General features: G+C 37.1%; 1 protein-coding gene and 1 long non-coding RNA gene across 3 annotated transcripts in view; one reads left to right on the top strand and one right to left on the bottom strand.

Moving 5' to 3' along the window:
• Positions 1-24,208, bottom strand: part of TRPC6 (transient receptor potential cation channel subfamily C member 6) — a 132,090-nt gene that overhangs the window by 45,165 nt on the left and 62,717 nt on the right. The window contains exon 2 of the mRNA XM_031653018.1: positions 8,489-9,263. Within this exon, the coding sequence (XP_031508878.1) occupies positions 8,489-9,263 (775 nt within the window). The remainder of the gene's footprint in view (positions 1-8,488; positions 9,264-24,208) is intronic.
• Positions 1-24,208, top strand: part of LOC103877845 — an 82,905-nt gene that overhangs the window by 45,768 nt on the left and 12,929 nt on the right. For both annotated transcript variants that reach the window (XR_002517181.2, XR_004177391.1), the window contains 2 exons: positions 1,742-1,823; positions 4,021-4,058. This is a non-coding gene — a long non-coding RNA (uncharacterized LOC103877845). The remainder of the gene's footprint in view (positions 1-1,741; positions 1,824-4,020; positions 4,059-24,208) is intronic.

The following is a 24,208-nucleotide window of genomic DNA, read 5'->3' as shown; positions in this document are numbered from 1 at the left end:
AAGAGATAACTCATAGTGGGCTAATGAAACACAGTTTAGAAACTACAAAAAAATACCCCTGTTAAAATGATCATTTCAAAAGTTCCTCTTAGCTGGATTTTAAATAATAAATGTTATGATTTGTGATTTTAATCTCTGGCTCTTCTTTCTATATAAAGAATGAAGTTTACTTCATAGAAATTAACAGGGTAGAGAAAAATGTGTGCCTTGATTCTCAGTAATCTACTATGTGGGCTTTGAAGATGGCAGACCTGGGTTTGAAACTTACTAGCTATGTGACTTTAGATAAATGATTTAATCTCTTAAAGCTTCTAACCCTCATGTTTAAAAAGGGAATAATATTAGTACCCATGAATTAGGGTTGCTGTGAAGATTTTACAAGACAATGAATGCCAACTTCCTGGCACAGGGTAGTGCAGATCAATGGTAATTATAATTATTACTGTCTTCATTATTTCACAAACAGTATCTAGCTCTTTGCAGTCCCCATCACAAAGCTATGCTATCAAATATCAAGTCATGTTGGAATTCCTGGATATCATCTGCAAACGTTGGAAATAAAACAATTATTCATGTATTTTCACAACAAATAGTTTATGCACAGCACTGTGATAGATACCACTCTTACTAAGATGGGAGTTTGTAAAATGAGATTATATATGTGAAGAGTAAGCATATTAGTCTCCTCCTCTTTCTCAGTCAGCAACAGAGGCACTGACACTCAAGAACTACCTGAGACTGGGTGATTTATAAAAAAGAGAGGTCTAATTGGCTTATGGTTCTATGGGCTATACAGGCTTCTGCTTCTGGAGAGGCCTCAGGAAACTTACAATCATGGCAGAAGGCAAAGGTGAAGCAAGCACCTTCTCCACGTGGCAGCAGGAGACAGAGTGAAGGGGGAAGTGCCATACACTTCACACACATCAAATTTCATGAGAACTCACTAGCATGAGAATAGCATGAGGAAAATCCATCCCCATGACGCAGTCATCTCCCACCAGGCCCCTCCTCTAATTAGACATGAGATTTGGGCAGAGACACAAATCCAAACCATATCAGTAAGATGAGTGTATAATACTATGATATATACAGTGTTGCATTGGCCAGCCATGCTTCTTGGGACCAAGTATAACTCTGGGGCTCTCTTGCTCCTCAGGATAAATGTCACCAGATGGCACACTGATCATGGAGCTCTGTGGTGATGATTAACAAGCATTTATAAAGCATCTACTATGTGGGATTCTGAGGATATAAAAGTTAATCAGGCACTATTCTATAGAAAAGGTAAAAAGAAATGAAATACAATTTCAAAACAAGAGTTGAAGAAAAACATTTTCCTAGATATGTCAGGTTTTTTCTATTGATTGTTGCCATCAGCAGTCGCTGCTTAGTTAATATAGCGTTTGGTTATATACACTTAGCATAATGTCTGATTAGCTTTCACTCTTGCCTTTGCATAAGAATTTTCAGGTCCCATTGAAGCTACGAAGCTTGGAGAGTAGCGATGAAGGTAAAGAGTTTCAGGGGCTGGGGTTGCTCTTCAAGCAAACTGTTGCACTTAACTCCCTCCCTAACTGTTGACTTGTCACAGACCTACAGTCCTATGAGAATGAGATTTTCTCTGCCCATCTGTTTCAAACTACAATAGGACATTCAAAGACAATAACACACATACACACACACACACACCCATATCACTTTATTGCATTTATTGGTTTATGTTTCTGCCTCTCTTGAATAGACTCAATATCCTTCAAGACAAGGATTATATCTTACTCACCTTTGAATCCTCCCAACCTAGCATGGTGTGAAGTACATAGTAGGTAAGCAACACATTTTGCTAACTGATGTAACGAAAGGAACATAGCTGAGTAGAAAGCATACCTGGATTTGAATTTCTGCCCTGCCACTTAAATAACTATATGACCTTGAAAAGGTTATTTCATTTGCTGGCCTTCTCCTAATTTCACGTCATTATGGACAACTTAAATTTTGCTATAGCATAGAGTGTAAATAACAGAATAATTCATAAAGCTCAGCTAAGGTACACTTTCTTCTTCCTCTTTGGTCAGGATCCAAGCTCTCTTCTTCTGGAGCTGTGATTCTGCCTCACAGACTATTTTGCATGTGACACCCTTTGTCACCCTGTTAAGGTCTGATAACAGTCACATCATCTTTGTCCCAACAAAAAGTACTTTTGAAAGCAGCCATTTTCTTGGAGGATAGTTATCTTTGAAACAATGCCAGGCATTTTTTGAATATTATACACATAGCAACAGTTTAAAAACAGATACGGCGGGAGCTTCTCTACCCTTCCTCTTTCTCAGAGTCAGCAGCAGAGGCATCTGGAGGGCCATGTGCACATCCATGCGCAGACCTCTAGGAAGATGTAAAGGAGCTGGAAGACCTCCAGAAAAGCTCTCTATCCAGAATGACAGAGAAGAGGACGATTCCTGCTGTATAAAAGAGGGGATTTTTTTCCCCTTTTTAATTTTTATTTTAAGTTCTGGGATACAGGTGCAGAACGTACAGGTTTGTTACATAGGTATATATGTGCCATGGTGGTTTGCTACACCTACCCACCTGTCATCTAGGTTTTAAGCCCCGCATGCATTAGGTATTTGTCCTAATGCTCTCCCTCCCATTGTCCCCCACCCTCTGACAAGCCCCAAAAGAGAGGATTTTTAAGGGGAACAAAAGGAAACCTTGTGTGTCACTACAAAGACACAAACCTAAAAGGTAAATAGGTTCAAAAAAAGAGGGAATTAGAGACGTAAGTCATAGACAAATACTGAGAACTAAAAAGAAATTAAGATTGCTGGGGAATGTATTGGTGGACAAGACCATCCCTGGTATTGATCTCCTTGTCTTTAAGTCTGTTATCCCTTATTTGAATGAAAACTCAAGTCAAGGAGAAAAACCAAGAGCTTTTGCTGTCCTTCTTTGGTATCAAAACCAGTCAAAGTTTTGGGTTTTCTGTTTTTTACTGACTGTGTGTGTGTTGCCAAAATTGTCTTAACCCAATTTTAAGCTTAAGATGGCTGAGGTCTCATGCTACCAAAACCTAAAACTATTTATAAAGATTCAGTATAAAAATTGAATTTGAATGGGTAAAAATATTTATTATATTTCCCCAGTTTCTTTTAAAACCTGCAACTCCCCAACATCTCTTGGTTTTCTTCTTGTTCCTGTGGCTCCACCTAATTGTTAGATTTCTCTGCTGAGGTCTGGTGTCACCTCTGCTTGGAACCAGCTATACATGTGGTGATATGAGTAACAAAAAATTTAGGCTTAGAAGGTTCAAGGCACAGGATAAAACTGCCTCGGAAACCCAGTAACATCTCCCATGGTCTCTTTTGTTAATGGACTATGGGTTATTGTAGTAGGAGACAGTTTGGAAGGTGCTTAGAAAAGCAAGCTATATATTGGAGCTTATAAAATCTTTATGAAAAGTCATTCTCTGACTGTCATAAAATAGATGAATCGTCTTCACACAGAGGTATATGAATACTTTCCAAGGAGCTGTAGAATATGGACAAATTTTAGGGAATCAATTTGCAGATATTCCGCTTTCCTAAAATGGATTTCCTTGAAAATGCATCTTTGGCTCACCCACCCACCCATGTAGCAAACAAAAGAGAGTCCCCCTTTAAACAACAGACAGTCCCCCTTGTATAGTATCCAGGTACTATAAACCCTGAAGGGCTTCCTGTATTTCCCTGAATAAATACACACTTCTGCTGAAGATGAAGCTTAGTGATAGAAATGCAGCACCTTGGCTCATGTTGGGATGTTCTGATTTCAGATGGCGAGTGCAGGGTGGAGACAGAAACAAAGGCCATTTTTAATGACTTTTCCCCTTCATTTGCCAACAATTGTCAAAGAATGAACACTTCTTGAGTGAGAGTCCAGAAAGAGTTAGGCAAAGACAGCATCAGTAGGGAATACCGAATACCAAACAATGCTTTGTCAAGTATTGAAATGTAAATGATTCCTTATATTATTCTTAATATCTTTCAGATGTATCATTGGCTAGAAAAGAAAAGTATCTCAAACAGGTAAGGCAGAAAAGCTTAGTGAGAGTGATTCTTTTAAATGTGACTTGGAATGGTTTACAGAACTCAAAATTTTTACAGGAAAGTGGTCAAAATCCATGGATGAAATTTTATGTGATTTCTTTCTGATTTAGAATTTTAATCCAGTAAAATTGTTATCCAATCATATCTAGAAATATTTATTCCTACTATTTATCCTCTTTTAATTTTATTCCATAAAATCTTTAATAGTTTATATATCCTATTAACAAAGACTAAAATAACATACCGGCTGCCATACCAACTAATTTTTAGCTACATATACATAAATATATATAAATAGTGTATATATACATATTTTATATTGTGTATATATATACACACACATTTTTCTTTCCTTAAATATATAGCAAAAGCGTGAACATGATTAATACCACTAAAAAATACATCCAATAAGAATTGTGTCACATAGTTAAAATTTATCTTTCAAAAAAAATTTTTTTTTTTTTGAGACAGAGTCTCATTCTGTTACCCAGACTGGAGTGTGGTGGCATGATATCAGTTCACTGCAACCTCTGCCTCCCAGGTTCAAGCGATTATCCTGCCTCAGCCTCCTGCGTAGCTGGGATTACAGGTGCGCGCCACCATGCCCAGCTAATTTTTTTGTATTTTTAGTAGAGACGGGTTTCACCATGTTGGTCAGGCTGGTCTCAAACTCCTGACCTCGTGATCCGCCCGCCTCAGCCTCCCAAAGTGCAGGGATTACAGGCATGAGCCACCGCGCTTGGCCCATAATAATTAATTTTAACAACTGGGTTTATTTTTGTAGTTTTTGATCTAATATGCTAATAATAGATATAATGACAACTCTTTCCAGAGTATTTTCAATATCCAGAGCCTTTTAGCAAGAGGAAATGAAACAAATTCTAAAATTTCATATATATGTGTGTTATATGTATTTTATTTATATATGATATATATGTTGATATCTATATAAAGCGATTTTAAGAGACTTTACAATAATAAAAAGCTATAATATGAGGAATCACATTTGTGAAGGAAATTGGACTGAAAATATAACCTCAGGAGTAAAAGGAAAGATGCAGCTATTCTGAACATTAAAGATGTTGTTCGCTTAGTTGATGGTGGGCATGAAATCATTATAACATTTAGAGTCCTTTGCATGTATCTGAAGGAGAACTGAAGAGTTCTATTCTTAAATGGCAATATGTATGCCATGCAGAAATCATATCCCTTAAAAACATTTATGCTTACAGAAGACAAAAAAATAGATATTAATTTTAAACTGTGCAAATGAACACATGAACACAGAGGTTTTCAAACATCTTTCAGATGGAAAGGGAACAAAATACATACATACATACATACATACATACATACATACCATGAACAGGGAGGATCTCCTGTGGCCAATGCAATCTCTCAGGTCCCTGTGAGGCTGACCAGGCCTAAGCTATCCAGCCTCAGTGACATTTATTTCCTGAGACTCTAAGGGGGTTGACTATTTAAAACGATTAAAAAAAAAAAAAAAAAAAAAAAAAAAAAAAAAGGACCTAAAGGGTATGTGCTGGCATGTTTGTGGTGTATCAGTGTTTATTTCTTGACGGCCAAAATTAGGAATGATTTTTAAAGCTTCCTTCATTTTTATATTATTATTTTCTAACATGGCGATATATTATTTAAAGTAAGAAAAAAGAAGTTATTTTTTTTCTTTTATTTATTTATTTATTTATTATTATTATACTTTAAGTTGTAGGGTACATGTGCATAACGTGCAGGTTTGTTACATATGTATACTTGTGCCATGTTGGTGTGCTGCACCCATCAACTCGTCATTTACATCAGGTATAACTCATTTTTAAGGGCAGAAACAGCAGACTCAGCAGCAAACCTCACCTCAGAGACATCAACTTCTCTATTCCTGTAAGGTCCCATCCTGCTGTAAACTGAGGCTGGGTTGCTGGGACAAGAGTGAGTGTCGCAGTAGCCATGGGTGGTGGGGGAATGTGATTTCTCTGTTAGTTTACACGTGAAGGCAAGGGAGGCTCAGCCCTGTATGCAGCAAGGCTGTCCAAACTAATCTCAGAGAAAAAGAGTATTTGTTTGAATGCGTGATACCTGGCAGGGAAGAAATCTTTTCTTGTTTGTTTTTGTAAAAAGGCCTTAAAAATCAAGCCAACAACTGCCCTTTCTCCTTGTGCAATAATTTTGAGTCAGGTTTCTAATTATAAAAATTGTCAAGTTCTAGGATATACTTTTTAAACTGCTACTCTTGTTTAACAGTAATCAAATTTTTGAAAGTGATTTTTAAAAGACATTAATAACATACTCCTAAATACATTCATGTTTTCGGTTAGATTTATCTTTTCTTTGCCTTGAAACCTTCACAGAGGCAGGGCATTAGAAAAAGGTATGCATGTTCAGAGGTTCTGGGTAACTGCTCAAGACAATGGAGCAAATAGAGAAGCATAAATGGGAGGAAAGTGGCTAATCCATACACTTCACACTGATGAAAGCAGAAAGAAGGGTGTGATGAACAGACAGAAGAATGTCCAGATCTTTACGTCTTCATCATCATGTGGAGGCCTCAACATTTTGCAATGCATTTAGGGACCATGAAGGGTTTACATCCTGGTTAAATGTGATTCTTCCCACCTTTAAGCCACTAGCCGCCTCCTCACTTCATAAGGTCATGCCTAATATGATAGTTACTACACACAGATCTTTTCTATCACATTGGATTATAAACTAATTGAGGACAGGATTGCTGACTGAATTATCTTTGTATTTTGTACTGCCTCGCCATCCTCATCCTCAACTATCCCCAGTAAAAAAGAGCAGGGACTCAAAAGATGTAGGCAAGTGAATTAATGAACAAATAGAGAATATAATAGCCTACAGTGGTTTAGAGAAAGCATGTAAACAGGGATACAGTAAAGCAAACAGAAATGTTGAAATTAGGCAAATTTAGTAATATAGATTTTGAAAATAATTAATATTCGTCAGAGTTCAAAATGCTTTAATTTGAATCAGGTGAATTTCTCTGTGTCCTAGGAGGCAAGCAAAAAGTAGGTAAGAATCTGAGACACGGTTGAAAAGGACCATTTGCTTGTCTTGCCCTGTTAGCTGCCAGGTAGCTGCAGGAAAACACCTTCCTCTACCTTGAGAGCCAAGCACATACTGAGTGTTTCCATAGCCATTTCCTCCTTCTATCCTTTCTGGATAGACTGGACCTGAGGATAGATGGACACATGACATCCAATACTGGGATGAAACATCAGTGACAGTGGCACCAAGAAGCTGCCCAGGAAAGCCTGGGCTGCAATACCTCAAGAACAGAGTACAGAAAAACAAGCCTTCTCACAGCATATAGAATAGAAAAAAATGAAACCAATAGTCACTTTTGTAAAACATTGTACTTGATGAATCAAACCTGTTTCCAACCTGCATTTTTTAGTAAAGGAGATAAGCACATCATAAATAACAATAATCCATGGTAAAAGGTGATGGGCACTAGAAGACAGATCAGAACTACCTCAAACAGGTAGAGGGAGTTTAGAGATACCCGTGGGGAAGATCTTGGCTAGGGATGCAAGCTTTCATCCTCTCCACATGTAGTACAGCCCATGTGGACAACGGCAGCGTCTGACACCATTTATCTCTCCATATACTTCTTATTAAGAGATTATTGACTGGTCGAAGTTCTAATTTCCTACTATTTTATATCTACAATCTTTTGCTTTTGCTGGTACCTTGGCCTAAAATATCTTTTCCCTCATTCTCTGCCTTCCAAAATCCTACTTGTTCCACCACATACAGCTGAAATGCCATCTTCCACATAACTTCCCTGCACCCTAATAGGAATTAAATATTGTTTTCTCTCAATTTCTACAGTATGTTGCTTTTACCTCTACCTGGTAGTTTTATTTTTTATTCATGTGTGCATTTGTCTCTCAAGTCAACTGTGACTTCCTTAAGCTTATTCTTCTTTCTGACCTCAACAGCATCTATCACTGTGCTCTGAACATAGAAATAGTGTTTTCTGGGAGGAAAATGCCTGGACTTTTCAGAGAGCACTATACCTGGATTCTGAACCCAGCTGTGTCATTTCCCATTTGTTCATCTTGGGCATTACCAAAACTTTCTATGCTTTCATTTACCCATCTAGACAGGAACTAATAATGTCTCCTCAAGGGGGAGGGATAAAGATTAGACATAATAAACGTAAATGTCTGGCAGACAGTAGAGCATCACTAAATGGTAGCGATCACAACTTTTGCTACAATGATTATAATAAAAAGCTTGTTGAATAAACTTATAAAATTACCTAGTGTCCACAGTAACTAGCACAGTGCTGAGCACATGGTGGAAGCTGATAAATACACCTTGACTGTGGCTTGTGGAGGGTGAAGTCTCTGTTGTTAATGACCTACCTTGAACTCTTTCTCAATATTGGCCAGCACTGCCAGTTCATTGCTGAGTTCTAAAGCCGTCATGACTGGATCTTCACTAGACAATGACAGGTAAGCCGGACTTGCCAGGCCTTTATAGGCATTAATCCTAGATCTGGAGTGGCTAAACGAGTCATGCTTCTGTTTCTGGTTGCAGTCATTGCACTTGCAGAAATAATCATGAGGCCGTTCAATCCTAGCACCCTTCCGCAGGAGGGTGTGCACAATTTCATATTCCTGGCAGTGGGCAGCCAGAATGACTGGAGTCACATCATGGGAGAACCGTGTCCCATCTTCATCATAGGCATAAAAATCATCTTGCTGGAGTTCAGACTGGCTAGGGCTGGTTGCTAACCTCTTGCCTTCAGCAAAAGCTGGATGACTGAGAATTGCTTCCACAATCCGAACATAACCTTTACTAATAGCTAGAAGCAAAGCATCCCCAACTCGAGAGAGGTTTTCTTTCTTGAGAAGAAGTTCTGTAATTTCCAGATGCTCATTGGCCACTGCCAACTGTAAGGCATTCTGGCCCATGTAATCCACACAGTTAACGTTGAGTGAGTGGCATTCTTCTAACATCTTCCGCACCACTGGGACGTTACCATATTCAGCTGCATCTAAAAAGCGTTCCTCCTCTATAGATAGGCTTGTTGAGCGATCACTAAACATGTATGCTGGTCCTCGATTAGCTAACCTTCTCCCCTTCTCACGGAGAACCGTCTGCCGCCGGTGAGCCAGTCTGTTGTCAGATCCCCGGCTGCAATAAAACAGAAAGATTGTAAACAAATCATATTAAGAGCATTTTAGTGTGCCAAATGACTTGCCATTCATCTAATACAATCCTCAAGTATATTAGATGTTGTCTCATCATCTCTAGACCTACTATATTATAAAATGAAGATGCATTTATTTGTTAATGGATTCCAAGAACTTCACGTCTAAGAAAGCCAAGCACTTTACAGATTTTAACATTCCAATTTGGGGTGGAGACTAGCAATTGCCATAATTACTCTGTGCCATTCAAATAGAAACTAATGTACTATAGATGGTATAGACTTAGGAAAGATGGACTCTTTTATTCATAATCAGTCACAATGTGATAGAGAATATAAGACTACATTTTAAGAAGTAGAGACAATAGCAAATCCAGCCAAGCTAACAATTATTTATTGAGTCCCTCTGATGCCAGGTCCAGGAACTATATTAGGTCCAAGAAAGCCAATAGTGGGGAAAAAAAAAAAAAAAGATGCTTTTTCCTGCCTCTACAAGTCTTACAGACTAAAGGGAGAGATGGGCAATCAGCATATTGATTTGTTATCAGCTTAATTATAATGATAAGCTTATAGTGGGGCACCTATCCCAGATTCTGAGGGAAAATGACAAGCTGAAAATGGAAGTATGAGTAGAAGTCAGGTGAGAGTGTTTTTCGGGAGGGTGAGACAGGGGTTGGGTATAGGTAGAAAGTTTTCTCTAGCAGAGGTATCAGCTAGATGTTAGAGTATAGGTTTCATTAATATGGGCAATAAATGCTTGAACTCTGTTGTCCTAAAAATCACTGCAAACCTGGAGAAAATTGTGAACAAGGTGTCAGGTAGGAAAAAACACTTTTGTGGTGCAGGCAGTGGTCAGAGCAGTGGCCAGCCTTCAATGTAGTCCTTCAATCTGTTATAAGAAGGGAAAGTGAGCCGGGTGCTATGGCTCATGCCTATTATCCCAGGACTTTGCAGGGCCAAGGTGGGCAAATCACTTGAGCCCATGAGGTCAAGACCAGCTTGGACAACATGGCAAAACCCCATCTCTGCAAATAATAGAAAAATTAGCGGTGCATGGCGGCACATGCCTGTAGTCCCAGCTACTCAGGAGGCTGAGGCAGAGTATCAGTTGAACCCAGGAGGTCAAGGCTATAGAGAGCCATGATTCTGTCTCTGCACTCGAGCCTGGGTGATAGAACAAAATCCTGTATCAAAGGGGGGGAGGGGGGGAAGGGGATGTGATTCTTCCTCTGATCAAAATGCTATAATGAAGATTTTTTTGTTATTAATTCATAACTTTGTGTCTTAAGGTCTTCTGAGCTTGAAGGGATCTCATTACAATTAGAGGTTCAACTCTTACCGGTATCACTAACTGAACCCAAAGAAGGCATGCTTTTGCAGAACTGGGACAGGGCCAGGTTATAGGGGAGGCTAAAGAGAAAGTAAAAGGTGTGATAAATGAGTATTGTTTCTTCTCTTTATGAATGTTCCAAGATTCATCCCTCTTTAAAAACTGTCACAAACTTCCCAGTATAAAGAGGACAATAAAAAGATCCAAGGACCTCATAAGCCATCTTTCCCTCCAATATGTTCAGGTCTGGAGAATCTTAGTTGCTTTCCCTACTGACCTTTATCAATCTTGATTCCACGTCTCCAGACAATGCTGTCTGTGGCAGTGTAATGGCCAGGAATAGAAAGGAAGACAGTAAAGTTTCAGCAACTCACAAACAAATTTTACTTCTTGGAGGAGCTTGAAGAGTATGCTGCCATATTCACAAATATTTTTCATAGATTTTCATTCAACAGTGATTCCTTTAGCTACCCAAGGCCCATTTAAAATCAACCAAACTGATGTTTTTTTAAAGAGATAACTTTGTAAGTCTCAAAAATGACATGAAGGACCAATATCAAATTATACAATATAATAATAATTTCCAAAATGGGTCAGTAGATAATATATATGCAACTTTTATTATAAAGGAATAGCATCTGTGACTATTTTGTCCTGTAGCTATTACTTTATTTTTAATTCCATTTTTAATTTTAGTAAAGTTATACATGTGCATATTTTAGTTTATTCTCTCCATGTCTTGATCTCCAGAGGTAATACATTTCAATTTAACTATTTTCGCTGGCTATTTTATAATTTTAAATGTTATAACCACATAGCTTTGGTTATATTGTTACTTCTTGATTTTTCAGGTTTGGCATTACCTATGGACTTCCCATTACACCATACCTTCACACTTCTCTCTCTTACACACACACACACAGACCCCCTTCATGATGCCGTATCATTCCAGAATCATTATATCATGACTTTTTTTAGATAACTATTTACTGTTTAAAATATGACAATGCAAGTGCTAATCACAGCTAAGTGGTAAACTATAGTGTCTTTTCAGGTACAGCTTCCTTAAAAACTCAAACCTAGTAGATAAAAATTCTCTTCATTTTCTCAGTGCTCTATATACATATGACTAATTCAATCAAACTCTCTTCTCCATCAGTGTAAGTCTTATTTTAATACATTCGACATATTATGTGGATTTTTTTTTTTCAATTTTGGAAAATCTGGACCAGTTGCTGTTTAGACTTGATGCATGTATGTTGTCTTTGAATCTTCCTACAGTATCACTCCAAGAATTCTCTTTACTTTGCTTCTGTGTATTGTAGTCCTTGTTTTCTGTATCCCAGATCTTCTTTTCTATGAGTCGACTTCTTTGTTCTAGTACAGCGAATCTTCTGACAGCTGCCTAATAAAGCATGCATAGGTGAATTTTTAAAGAAGGTGTACATCTAAAACTGACTTTGTCCTACCTCTAAACTTAACTGATAGTTTGGCTGGGTAGAGAATTCAAGTTGAGGATAATTTTGGAGGGCTTGCTCTAATAAATTATAGTTTTATGGCTACTACTGAGAAGCATGATGTAATTTTGATTCTGGATATTTTCTTTGTCTCTGGTGTTCTAAAATTACATGGTTGTTTATTGAAGGGAGTCTCTTCTTCACAGTGCTGACCATTTAATCTGGAAAAAAAATGTGTCCTTTTCTAAGAAATATTCTTGCTCTATTTATCTGATCATTTCGTTTCCTGTTTCCAATGTACCATTTCTGGAACTCCTCCTTTTTGGATTGGACATCTTGGAATTGTCCTTTAATTTTCTTATCTTTTCTCTTTCCAATTATTTATGTTCAATATTATTTATTATATTCTGGGAAATTTCTTCAACTTTATATCTATGAAAATTATATTTTTGATTTTCAAAAAAACCTTATTTTCAAATGTTACTTTTTATAAGACTTTTCTGCTTTTAAAGGCACAAAAATTTTCTCTTCTCTCTCTGGGGATGTTAATGATAAAGACTGCACAGATCACAATTCAGAGAACTTACTCCTGAGTTGCTTATTTGTGTTTGCTTGCTTTGGTCTCTGTATTTCATAGAATTTTTCCTCATATAGCTAGTGATTCTTAGTAGCTATTCTTTGCTTCTTTTTAAAGAAATATTCCTTATAATGTCTTTTCTAAGAGAGTATAATTTCCCCTTATAAAAACTAGACTGAGCCTAATGTTGGTTTTGGCAAAAGGTGATTCCTGAGTAAGGGGTGAGTTTCTAGAAGAATCACGTTATTTCTGAGTTAACAAGATGGATGAGGTAGAAGAGACAGGAGATCATCAAGGTTTGTTACATGAGGAACCATCCATCATCTTCCTGCTGAAATTCTTAACCCTCTTCCCTTCTCTCTGTCACTTTTCTGGCTTCTACTAACCTCTTTAGGTTTTCACTTCCTCTCTCTTATCTTCTGTATTTATTGCTTTGCATAGTTTCTATTGTAGACAAGAGGAAGTTCAAAAATTAGGGGGAGAGACAATATCTTCCAAACATGAAGAATGCTTTGAAAAAGAAAAACTGTAAAATTAAGGGTGAAAAAAATAGGATCAGGGATCTATAAAAGTAAGATGAAAGAATTGGGACTGAGAACTTGCAAGATAAGTTCTCATGTAACTAAAAAAATGACACAAAACTGACACAAAATAGTAACATACTAAAACATCAAGAACAAGCCTCCATTTTGTTCATCCATTAAAATGGGAGAAACAATTATTCTGACCTATCTCAACAGACTATGCCTCCTGTGTAGCTGGGCTAAAGGCACATGCTACCTCGCCCAGCTAATTTTTGTATTTTTTTGTAGAGATGGGGTCTCGCCATATTGCCCAGGCTAGTCTCAAACTCGTGGGCTCAAGTGATCCTCCCACCTCAGCCTCCCAACATACTGGGATTACAGGTGTGAGCCACCACACCTGCCCTTTGTTTGTCTTTTTAAAGAAAGAAAAATAATAATTAGCAACTTTACTTATATCTCAATTTTTAATCTGGTTTACAAAACTTTATTTTTTCATCCAATACTAAGTTTACATTGAGCTAAATAGAATGTCTGAGTTGTGACATCTTTTATTCTAAAATTTAAAAATAACAATCTATGATTTTCCTTCCCATTTATTTGAAAAATGACAAGTGCTATCTTGGCAAGCCACTAATCCTAATGATGTGTCCTATTTCCTTCTAAATTACTATCGCTTTTGTACTTATAACTTCTTGAAGGAACAGCAAAGATATTTCAGTAGAATTTTGTTTTTTCAGTTTTAAAGCATCTTCTGTCTTAGTTGTTGTGACCACACATATTAATCATATGCAATCATATAATTTTCAGATACATTTTTATAAAAAGTCCTGGATTATCATAATCTCTTTAGCACTCTGTCAACTATATATGAGTCTGTGACAGAATTACAACTCTGTCATTCTATATCTGAAAAGCCAGAATGTATCTGATACATTTTTGTTTGTTTTTGCTGATTTTAGGAATATTACAACTGCAGGCACAATGAATTTTTATTGTTTTAGGTATATTACAAATGCAGGCACAATGGATTCGGCACCTCTTGCATGAGCAGTGAACACAGTAAAAGCTGCTTGCATGTTGTTGACAGAACAAAACGCATGCCTTGCTGCTCTCCTTAGCTTTCTTAACTGCAGCCTGGAGAAGCAATACAAGATTTTATTTGTATTTTTATGTCACAAGTGGTGTCGCTTAATCCCTGCCTCTCCTACACAAAAGCAAAATGTGTAAAACAACTTTTTAAGTAATAGGTATTTGAAAGCAATTCAAGAAAGATGAATTACTAGATGTTACTAGATTATATTACAAACCTCTCTGCAAATGGTTTTAATAAAACTATGTTGTAGAATTTTACATTAATAGCCAATGAAACCCAGCAAAATCATCTATTAAAAAGAGGAACAACTCAGCCCATAGCTCCATAGCACTACTTCAACAAAAGACATGTTCATTCCAGCTCAAGGGCGCACTTTTCAAATACAGCTCTTCTGTTTATGAAAATATTTATTAAGAAATTTTCTTCACCCATTTAGCCACATTTAGCATGGTTAAAAGCTTAGTAACCTACATTTTCATGTCTGTATTTTTATAAGGTGTTTATCACAACATATAAATATTGGTTCTAAGAAAGAATATAACTAGCCACCACCCCTATGGCACTCAAATATAGATTAGGTCATGAAAACTGTGTTTTTACATACCTCATTTTCCTGATCCCTTTAGTGCTTGTTGCCCCACATAGTGAGAGATGGAATAATCCATCTCTATTGAAAATGCCAGCAATGTAAATTAGCTTCTGAGTAGAGTGGATTGCATGCTTGAGTCCAGAGCGCGTGTAGTAATTTTGTCTACTTCCTGTTCCACTACGATACACTTTTATCACATGGAACTGCTTTTATACAAACTAAGCTCCATATTAAGTACTCAGCTTAACTTTGACTTTGTGCTTTAAAAATCCTTACAAATATTTTAAAGCACAATTCTATTACAGCAGAAGTTTTAAAATTGTAAATGGAATGTAACTATTTCAGGCAGTGTGGTCAGCCACATCCTAGGAAAGTAAAAATAAAAGAAATTCCAGAATTCGCATTTTATTACACGCACAATTATCAATGGGAATAATTAGACTCAGATAAAATTTAGAGATTAACATTATACACAACTAGCAAGTTTGCAAACCACTTTAGGGAGAGGAATGAAATAAGTCATTGGTTCTCATTTTACAACACTGACACTGTTTTTGCCCTGACTACTTAATCTCTGGGCACATACCCTAGGCCCTTCCTCTGGGGTTGAGGAAGCAATAAACAATTAAAGTGGTTTTCCTTAGTCCTATGAGAGCAATGATGACTTTGCCTTATTCACACTGAATTCACCCCTCTTTGCAGAGGGACACACTGTAAACTCTCAGAACATAACTGCGGAATACATTAATCCCTCCTGTCAAAGGAGTAAAGTTTAAAGCCTGTTTGTTCCCTATTAACCTGACTGCAAATGACTACAATGTACAACCTTACACAGAAAAAAAAGGAACAATACACAAAGGTTGAGCCACAGTGTGTTCTAGTGTATATTTAATATTTTATATTCATTTCAAATAAGTAGTGAGCTCAACAGGGGAAAAAGGAAGTTGAAAGCCATGTTTTTAATGGCATCCTTGTGACTTGTTCATGATCCAGAAGCAGAGATTTTCTTGACTTTAAAGGCAGAACTAGGGCCAGTCACGGTGGCTCACGCCTGTAATCCCAGCACTCTGGGAGGCCTAGGTGGGTGGATCACCTGAGGTCAGGAGTTTGAGATCGGCCTGGCCAACATGGTGAAACCCTGTCTCTACTAAAAAATACAAAAATTAGCCAGGCATGGTGGTGGGCGCCTGTAATCCCAGCTACTTGGGAGGCTGAGGTGAGAGAATCGCTTGAATCTAGGAGGCAGAGGTTGCAGTGAGCCGAGATCACACCACTGCACTCCAGCCTGGGTGATAGAGCAAGACTCAGTCTCAATGAACAAAACAAAACAAAAAAATAAAAATAAAGCCAGAACTAATATTTTCTTACCCTGTTCTCTCTGCCTCTTGTTTACACTGTACATAGAGTGTGAGCATCCATCTTCACAATGCACTACCAAATCCCTTGAACTTCCAAATAGTCTTCTAGATAGCAATTCTTTGTTTTGATTCAATTAGTTTCAATTTTCCCCATGAACTCTTCTCATTTCTTCAAATATGAACTTTCTGTTTGATCAGTCACACTACATCACACCCTGCCTTAGTATTCTATGAATGAAATGATAAGAGCCTGAGCTGCTTGTCACTTTCAGTCAGGAGCCAGCTAAAGTATGACTGAAAAATGTCAGGTGCATGTAACAAATTTTTGGTTTGTGTGTATCATCAATTGACATTTTTTTTGTATAAATTAGAACTCAAACTGTGTGAGAGAATGAAATTGTGAGTAAATAATGGAAGTTACAGGAACTTGCCTTTTTATAAAACAACATCTGAAATGTCATTGTTCCCTTTTAGCTTCTCCTTGGTGGTTTAATTTATTTCATGTGTCATGTCTTCCTACTTTGAAATGCTCTTTGGAAGAGTTCTGGGGCCAGACATTTATGGTAAGAATAATTAAGGACAAGTTGAGGGAAACTGAGAACTGAGTCCTTGGGGATCTGAACTTGAGAAAACTTTGGGGAACCTTGCAAAACATTTGGAAGAACAAAGCTTTAAGAACAAAACAGAGTACTCTTGGGAATATTAAAAAGTTTCTGTGTAATACTAGCAAACTATATCCAAATTATCTCATCAAAGAAGAGGTTTAAATTCTTTGCTTCTATTATCAATGACTGCCATAATCATGTGTATTACACAAGCATTTTCCAATTCCACAAATATCCTGTGTATAAGATAGATTCCGGGGAGGAAAAAACATACTTCAATTAGAAGACAATCTAAAAAAGTTAATGAAGGAACTCTAGGAGTATGTGTTCCGAAGTTAGGGAAATCCAACATGGCACCATGCAGTGCTCACATCTAGGACAATGTAGGCTTAAGTCTGAAGGGGCATAAGGAGGGAACAGTTACCAAAACAGGATAACTGTAAGACAAGGGACACTTGACAGTGGCCCTGACCTTCTATAAAGGCTGACAGCCCACCATCAAGGAGAGAGCCAAGGGAACTGATAACTCTGACCTCACTCTCCTGCCCTCTGATATCTCACAAGTGCCTCTGATGGGCTGAACTCAGCCCAGTGCTGGGGGACAAAGAAGCCCATTGATGCAGTCCACACAGGTCTGCTCTGGCGCTATTGCCACAGTCAGAGAACAGTATGCAAAGCATGAAAAGTAGGCCAAGAGGACCAAGTCAACAACACCCAGCATGTGCTCTATATACGATAATTTGACTTTGCCATAATTAACTCCTTGCTCCGGTGATGACTGCACTAAAATCTCGGAAATCATCACTAAAGAACTTATCTATGTAAAACACAACCTGTTCCCCAAAAAACCTACTGAAATAATTTTTTAAAAGATTTTAAACTACTAGAGAGAGAGAGAGAGAGAGAGAGAGAGAGAGAGAGAGAGAGGAAAAGAAATTACTGATGAAAACATATGCACCAAAAAAATGGTAAGTGTATTTTTGATGATGAGTAATTATGGCATCATCAGTTCACACCTTTCTGAGCTTATTTTTCCCTTCTTTAAGCTGTCAGGAAAGACATCCACATTCAAGTTCATGCAGTCCATTATCTTAAAAAATGAATCTGTAACTAAGATTCATCCATAGAAATTCTAAGTTGATGTTCATATGAGGCTTAGGATGAACAACTCTGATGTGGAGGGTGAGAAGAAGGATAATCTGATGTCATAGAAACATTCAAAATGTGAAGAGCACAAGCTGAAGCTACTGACTACCAGAGATAATGGTGCTGAAGAAAGACTTTAAATAATAGGTCTGGAACATGCTCTAAATCTCCACAATGGGGGACAGCTCCAAATGCTCACAGTACAGGTTTCAGTCTGTATGAGACTGCTATGTGTAATAGAGTACATGGACAGAGAAATTGGCAGGACCATTCAGCACAGAGCTTTCATTTATTGAAACCAAAATTGTGAAATGCTTTTCTTTGCTGATGTGGTATGATTTCAGACATCTTTATCAACCCTCACACCCACCACCACTGGGATCGTGACAGTTCATTCATTCATTCATTCGTCAATTCAAATATTTACTGAACCTCAGCTTCAACATGTTCTAGGTACTGTGTTAGGCACATGGGGGTACAGCCAGAAAAAAATAGGGTATGGCAGAAAAAAAGAGAATAAGCAAAAGATTACAGGGTGATGAATGTTACCAAAAAGGAAGTAGTGTGGCATATAAATGATTAGCAAACAGTTTTCAACCCAATCGGAAGGTCCCGGAAAGCCTTCTGAGGACATGTCACTTAGCCTAAGAATGAAGGAGAGTTAGTTGAGAGGAGGGACGAGGAGACTCAGCCTGCAGGCAGAGAAAATCACAGTTGTATAAGTCAGCAGCCCAGAAAAAACCCTGAAAAATGTTTATTATGGCTGGAACACATGAGAGTTCCCATCCCCAACACGATTTCTGGTTCCGGGCTCAGTTTAACTAAAGGTCTAGCACTCAGGTTTAGAAGCGAAACATCCATTGATATTCACAGTTTAGCACTTAGCACTTCCACCATAGGGCAGAAAGGTAAACATTTAGGTAATTCCTTAACAGCTCAGGATTCCGATTTAGGAGATTCAAGCTTCAAAACTCGGAGACTGGATTGCCACCCCACAAGGTTTTGTTCTGAGGGGTTTGGAGCTTTTATAATTCAAGATCTCAAGTTGAGAATAATTGTGGACAAATTGAGGGAAACCGAGAACTGAGTCCTTGCGGACCTAAACTTGAGAAAACTTTGGGGAACCTTGCAAAATATTTGGAAGAACAAAGCTTTAAAGAAAGATAAACTGAGTTGGGAACCCTTACTCTGTCAGGTACTACCTGTGTCATCCCTCTCAGCCTCGGATTCCTTAATTGTAAAACTGGAAAGAGAACAGCATCAAGGATGGCAGTTACCTGTTAGGGTTACTATGAAATTGGTGATTTGTGGAATTCTGCTTAAGGTAATTCAATGCCTCATCTGTCATGGACCTCAAATCCTTCTTAATCATAATTATTCAAGACTTTCCAGTTTGAAGATGCTCTGCTTATTAAATGAGATAGAAACTAAGAAATCATTAAATGGCTTCTCTTCCTTTAATGCCAGCTGTTAAATCTGCACCACGTGTCCAAAGAACACAGTTTGATCCCCCTTTTTTGTTTTTGTATTTTCCCTTGCTGTGATGTCAACATGGCCAAAAGGGCATTATGCTTTTAATCTTCAGAACACTCTGTGCTTTGTTTTGCTACCACTGTTCTTAAAGTGTGTTCTATTCTTATACCTTCATCTCTGACTATATGTTTCCCTTTCCCTTCTAACCTGTATTCTTTAAACCTGAACTTATCTTTGAATTCCAGTGCCAAGCACAGAGCCAGGCACAAAATGTTTTATGCATCTACAAATGAATAAAAAAGCAATAGAAAAAAGAATATGAAAAGAAAAATGAGTGGAGAGCACCCTAGTTTGTCACAGTTTTAGGAGTTTCTCAAACTATTTTACTCCCTATCAAAAACGTTTTTAAAAATTAGATAGAATTTCGCTTATCGATCAATAATCAAATGCATAACAACATACTACTACACAAACTACCTCTACTGTCAGAGTTAAATTTTGCAAGGAAGTGTATCCTGTATTTACCAAGTAAGTTCTCAGTAGTCATAATTGTATTTTTTTCACAGTATTTTAATTTTAAACTAATTTTTACTTGTCATAAAGTGAAAGGTACTTACCCACCCTAAGTAAAAATGAAATATAGCAATTCGATGGAGTTTGATTTTTGAGTATACTAATTGTGTCAAGTAAATTATAAGTTTACTATATATTTACCCGTTTCTCTAGCTTTATCAATAAAAATATTATATAAACTTGTAAGTACACATATATTAAATTAATTTGACTAAGGCTAGGAGGATAGAAACTGATATTTATTAGAAGTTTTTACTACGACCAAATAACTTTATAGGTGTTATTTTATTTAATTTTCACAGCATTTGGTGAGGCTAGCTTTGTTATTTCGCTACATGAAGAAATGTTTGGAGATCACTCCTGAACAGGCATGGCAATATAAGGAAAAACGTTTGGGGGCTTTCTTTGTTTTCTGAATTTCTTTCATAATGCAGCTGAAGGAAAAAAAAAAAAAAAAAAAAGCAGAGTTTCAATATCCCCTCCCCCAAAACTGTGAACATTTGTGAATTTCAACAATACCTAGAATTGGTTATAAACTGGTTGATATCTAGAAACTTCCCTCTTAAGTTCATGCTGGCAATGAGTGGTAAGGCAAGACTGTAAACGTAGGTTTGCAGATGTCCTATTTCATTTTTTTAATCTTATTTTTTATTATTGTGAAGCACACATGCTGAAAAGAACTACAATTTTAAGATTAATAACAAAATTAACATCATTTTCCTACCTATCTCCACTTAAGAACGTGATCACTGATCACTTTGAAGACCTCTGTGTGCCTGTTTAAATTATTATCTTCCCCTGAACCCCAACAACCAACCATTATCTGGTTTTTATGTTAAGAATTCTCTTATTTTTTTATAGCTTTTCCAGCTTTGCATGCCCTAAACAACACAAATTAGCTCAAAAAAAGTAAGTACTTAGCACAAACTTGGTAGAATAAGGAAGGGACTGCTACACTCTTAGAGGAAGACTCTTAAAATAAGATAAGCAGAGCAGAGTCTGTGGTTCATTATCTGGCTCCAGCTTCCCTGAGAGTTTGTAAGAGCCCCTGTAGGTTGGTCAAAGGCTGACCATGAATTTCATCCTGGAACACAGGGCTCCTCAGAGCTGCAGCAGCTGGCAGGGTAGCCAGCAGGGCATCTGGCCATGCATCTGCTGCTCTCTACTCCCTACTCCGCTATAAAAGAGCAGGTCAGAACACATTACCTCAGAGGCGAGAGAGGGCTCACCCTCATTGAACTCTTCCACATTGCCTTTAGGAGTAAGGTTGTCAATCAAGGTTTTTTGCCATGTTTCCCCTTTTGCCCATATTTTTTAAAAATCAATTTTACAAAAGCAAAACACTGAAAGCTACCTAATACGAGCAGCCAGTAGCTGGAAAGCTACCCATTATGTTGAGCCAATAATGGAATTTGTCTATATCCATTTGCAGCTGTATTCAACTTTCAGGGATGTGATCAATGTGCCTCTACTTAGAATAGTGTGTTCAAGCTATAAAAGTTATATGACTTCCCTAAAGGAAGGTGAAAAGGAAAACAAATTCAGTGAAACTAGTGAAGCCATTGCTTTGGTACACCATAAAGCAAATCTAGTTGACTAAAGCCTTGGTGTTTTGGTACAACATGAAAAAAAAGTTCTATTTTCCATGGACAAGTGATTCTTATCTTACCCTTTTTCTCTTATGGTAAGAACTCTCGTTTTCAGTCTTTACAGATATAACTCAAACCATTTTTACTAATTGTATTTTTATTCCTATGCTAGTAAATTTAAATTTGAGAACTCTGCTGAAGGCTCATATTTCCTCTATGCATCCTACTCGGTGATTCTTTATTACTGCCATTAGTCACTGACTGAATGCTAGTTATTTAAGTGTTTGCATGCATGGAATACATTTCTACATTACTTCCACTTTACCCACCAAAGTAATAATGATAGACCTGCAAATTGTAAGTACCAGAAGGGTACTTAAAATTGTCTGTTTCAACCTTGTCACTTTTCAAGTACCTTTTTAAGTATTCCTAGAGGAGGGAGTATATAAAAATTATTAATTATATAGTTAATTTCTACCTGAGGAAACCAAGATACAAACTAACTTGCCCAATGTTAAACAGCTGCTTAGAACCCTGAGCTGTTAATTCATTTTTATTCCAAAATGCTATTACCTAAAAACAAATGTTATTGAAAGGAAATTAGTTTCTGGTCCTGTTAAGGACAATTTTCTTATCATGAAGATCCAATTCAATAAACAACATCTTCTTCCCTACATATTCCCATAGCTGGTGTTAAATTTGTTCCCATTTATACCGTGGCCAAATAAAAGCAGAAGAATTGGCCTAGATTAAGAAGTTGTTTGAGTCAATATTCCTCAGATCTTGGCTGGAGCCCCGAGTTGTGATATACCAGTATATCTGCTCATGAGATGTTATTGTGGAACTTAATCAATAGAATCAGCCAGATTTTTGCCACCATTTCAGTTGAAAGAAAAGCATCATTTGCCCTCTTTGGTCTTCTGTTTCCTTGCTTCTAAAGTAATCTCTCTTCTGCACAGCAAAGGATACAATCAATAAAGTAAAGAGACAATCCACAGAATCGAAGAAAATATTTGCAAACTGCCCCTCTGACAAGGGATTAATAGCCAGAATATATAAAGTGCTCAAACAATCATATAGGAAAAAAATTAATAATCTAATCAAAAAATAGGCAAAATATTTGAATAGACATTTCTCAAAAGAAGACATACAAATTGCAAATAGGAATATGAAAAGATACTTAACATCACTGATCATCAGAGAAATGCCAATCAATATTACAATGAGATGTCATCTCACCCAAGTTAAAATGGATTACATCCAAAAGACAGCTAATAACAAATGTTGGTGAGGATGTGAAGAAAAGGAAACCCTTGTACAGTGTTGGTGGGAATATAAATTAGTACTATGAAGAATAGTTTGGAGGTTCCCCTCAAAAAACTAAAAATGGAGCTGCCATATGATCCAGAAATCCCACTGCTGGGTATGTACCCAAAAGAAAGGAAATCAGTATATCAAAGAGATATCTACACTCCCATGTTTGTTGCAGCACTGTTTACAATAGCTAAGATTTGGAAATAACCTAAGTGTCCATCAACAAATGAATGGATGAAGAAAATATGGTACTTATACACAGTAGAGGACTAGTTAGCCATAAAAAAGAATGAGATCCAGTCATTTGCAACAACATGGATGGAAATGGAGATATTATGTTAAGTGATATAAGCCAGGCAAGGAAAGACAAGCTTTGCATGTTCTCACTCATCTGTGGGAGCTAAAAATTAAAACAATTGAATTCCTGGACATAGAGAGTAGAAGAATTGTTACCACAGACTGGGAAGAGTAGTGGAGGTTTGGGAGAAGTTGGGGATGGTTAAGGGTACAAAAAGGATGAAAGAACGAGTAAGACCTACTATTTGATAGCACAATAGGTTAACTATAGTCAATAATGACATAATTGTGTATTTAAAAATAATGTGAAGAATGTAATTGGATTGTATGTAACTCAAAGGATAAATGCTTGAGGGGATGGATACCCCATTCTCCATGATGTGCTTATTTCACACTGCATGTCTATCAAAACATCTCTTGTACCCCATAAATATATATACCTACTATGTACCCACAAAAATTTTTAAAAATAATTTTAAAAAATAAAATTAAGATAAATAAAGCAACCTCTAAGGACCCTTCCAGTTAATACAACATTTAATTCTATTTCTCTGTTTTAACTAAGTGGAACATTTACCTTCATTTTCAACAGCTTTGAGGACAAAGACTAAGCTAAATAACCTAGTCAGGTGAGAACTTGGTGAAAACATGCTGCAAAACAATGTTCTCTCCCATATCTGCTTCACCCATCTTGTTCCTTATGTAAGTTAGTGGCACCCCAATTTTCTAGTTACTCAGAAAAAAAAAAAATCATGGTGGTATCCTGGGCTTCTTTCTTTCATACTCCAAAAACCATTTAATCAGGAAATCCTGCTTATTTTTCAAACTTCTGAGCTGTATCTCAAAATGTATCCAGAATCTGAACACCTCTTGCTACCACCACAGTCCAGGCATCTAGATACTAGATCTAGATTCGATGACCTGAAGGCCTGGCACAATCTGATCTTTACTGAGCGAGGGTGTCAGAGAGTTAAAAGAATCAGTACAATCTCACCTGTACTAAT

Source organism: Papio anubis, chromosome 12 (genome assembly GCF_008728515.1).
Source record: "Papio anubis isolate 15944 chromosome 12, Panubis1.0, whole genome shotgun sequence".
NCBI lineage: Eukaryota > Metazoa > Chordata > Mammalia > Primates > Cercopithecidae > Papio > Papio anubis.
The sequence above is the reverse complement of the archived record's forward strand: the minus strand, read 5'-3'. Positions and strand labels throughout refer to the sequence as shown.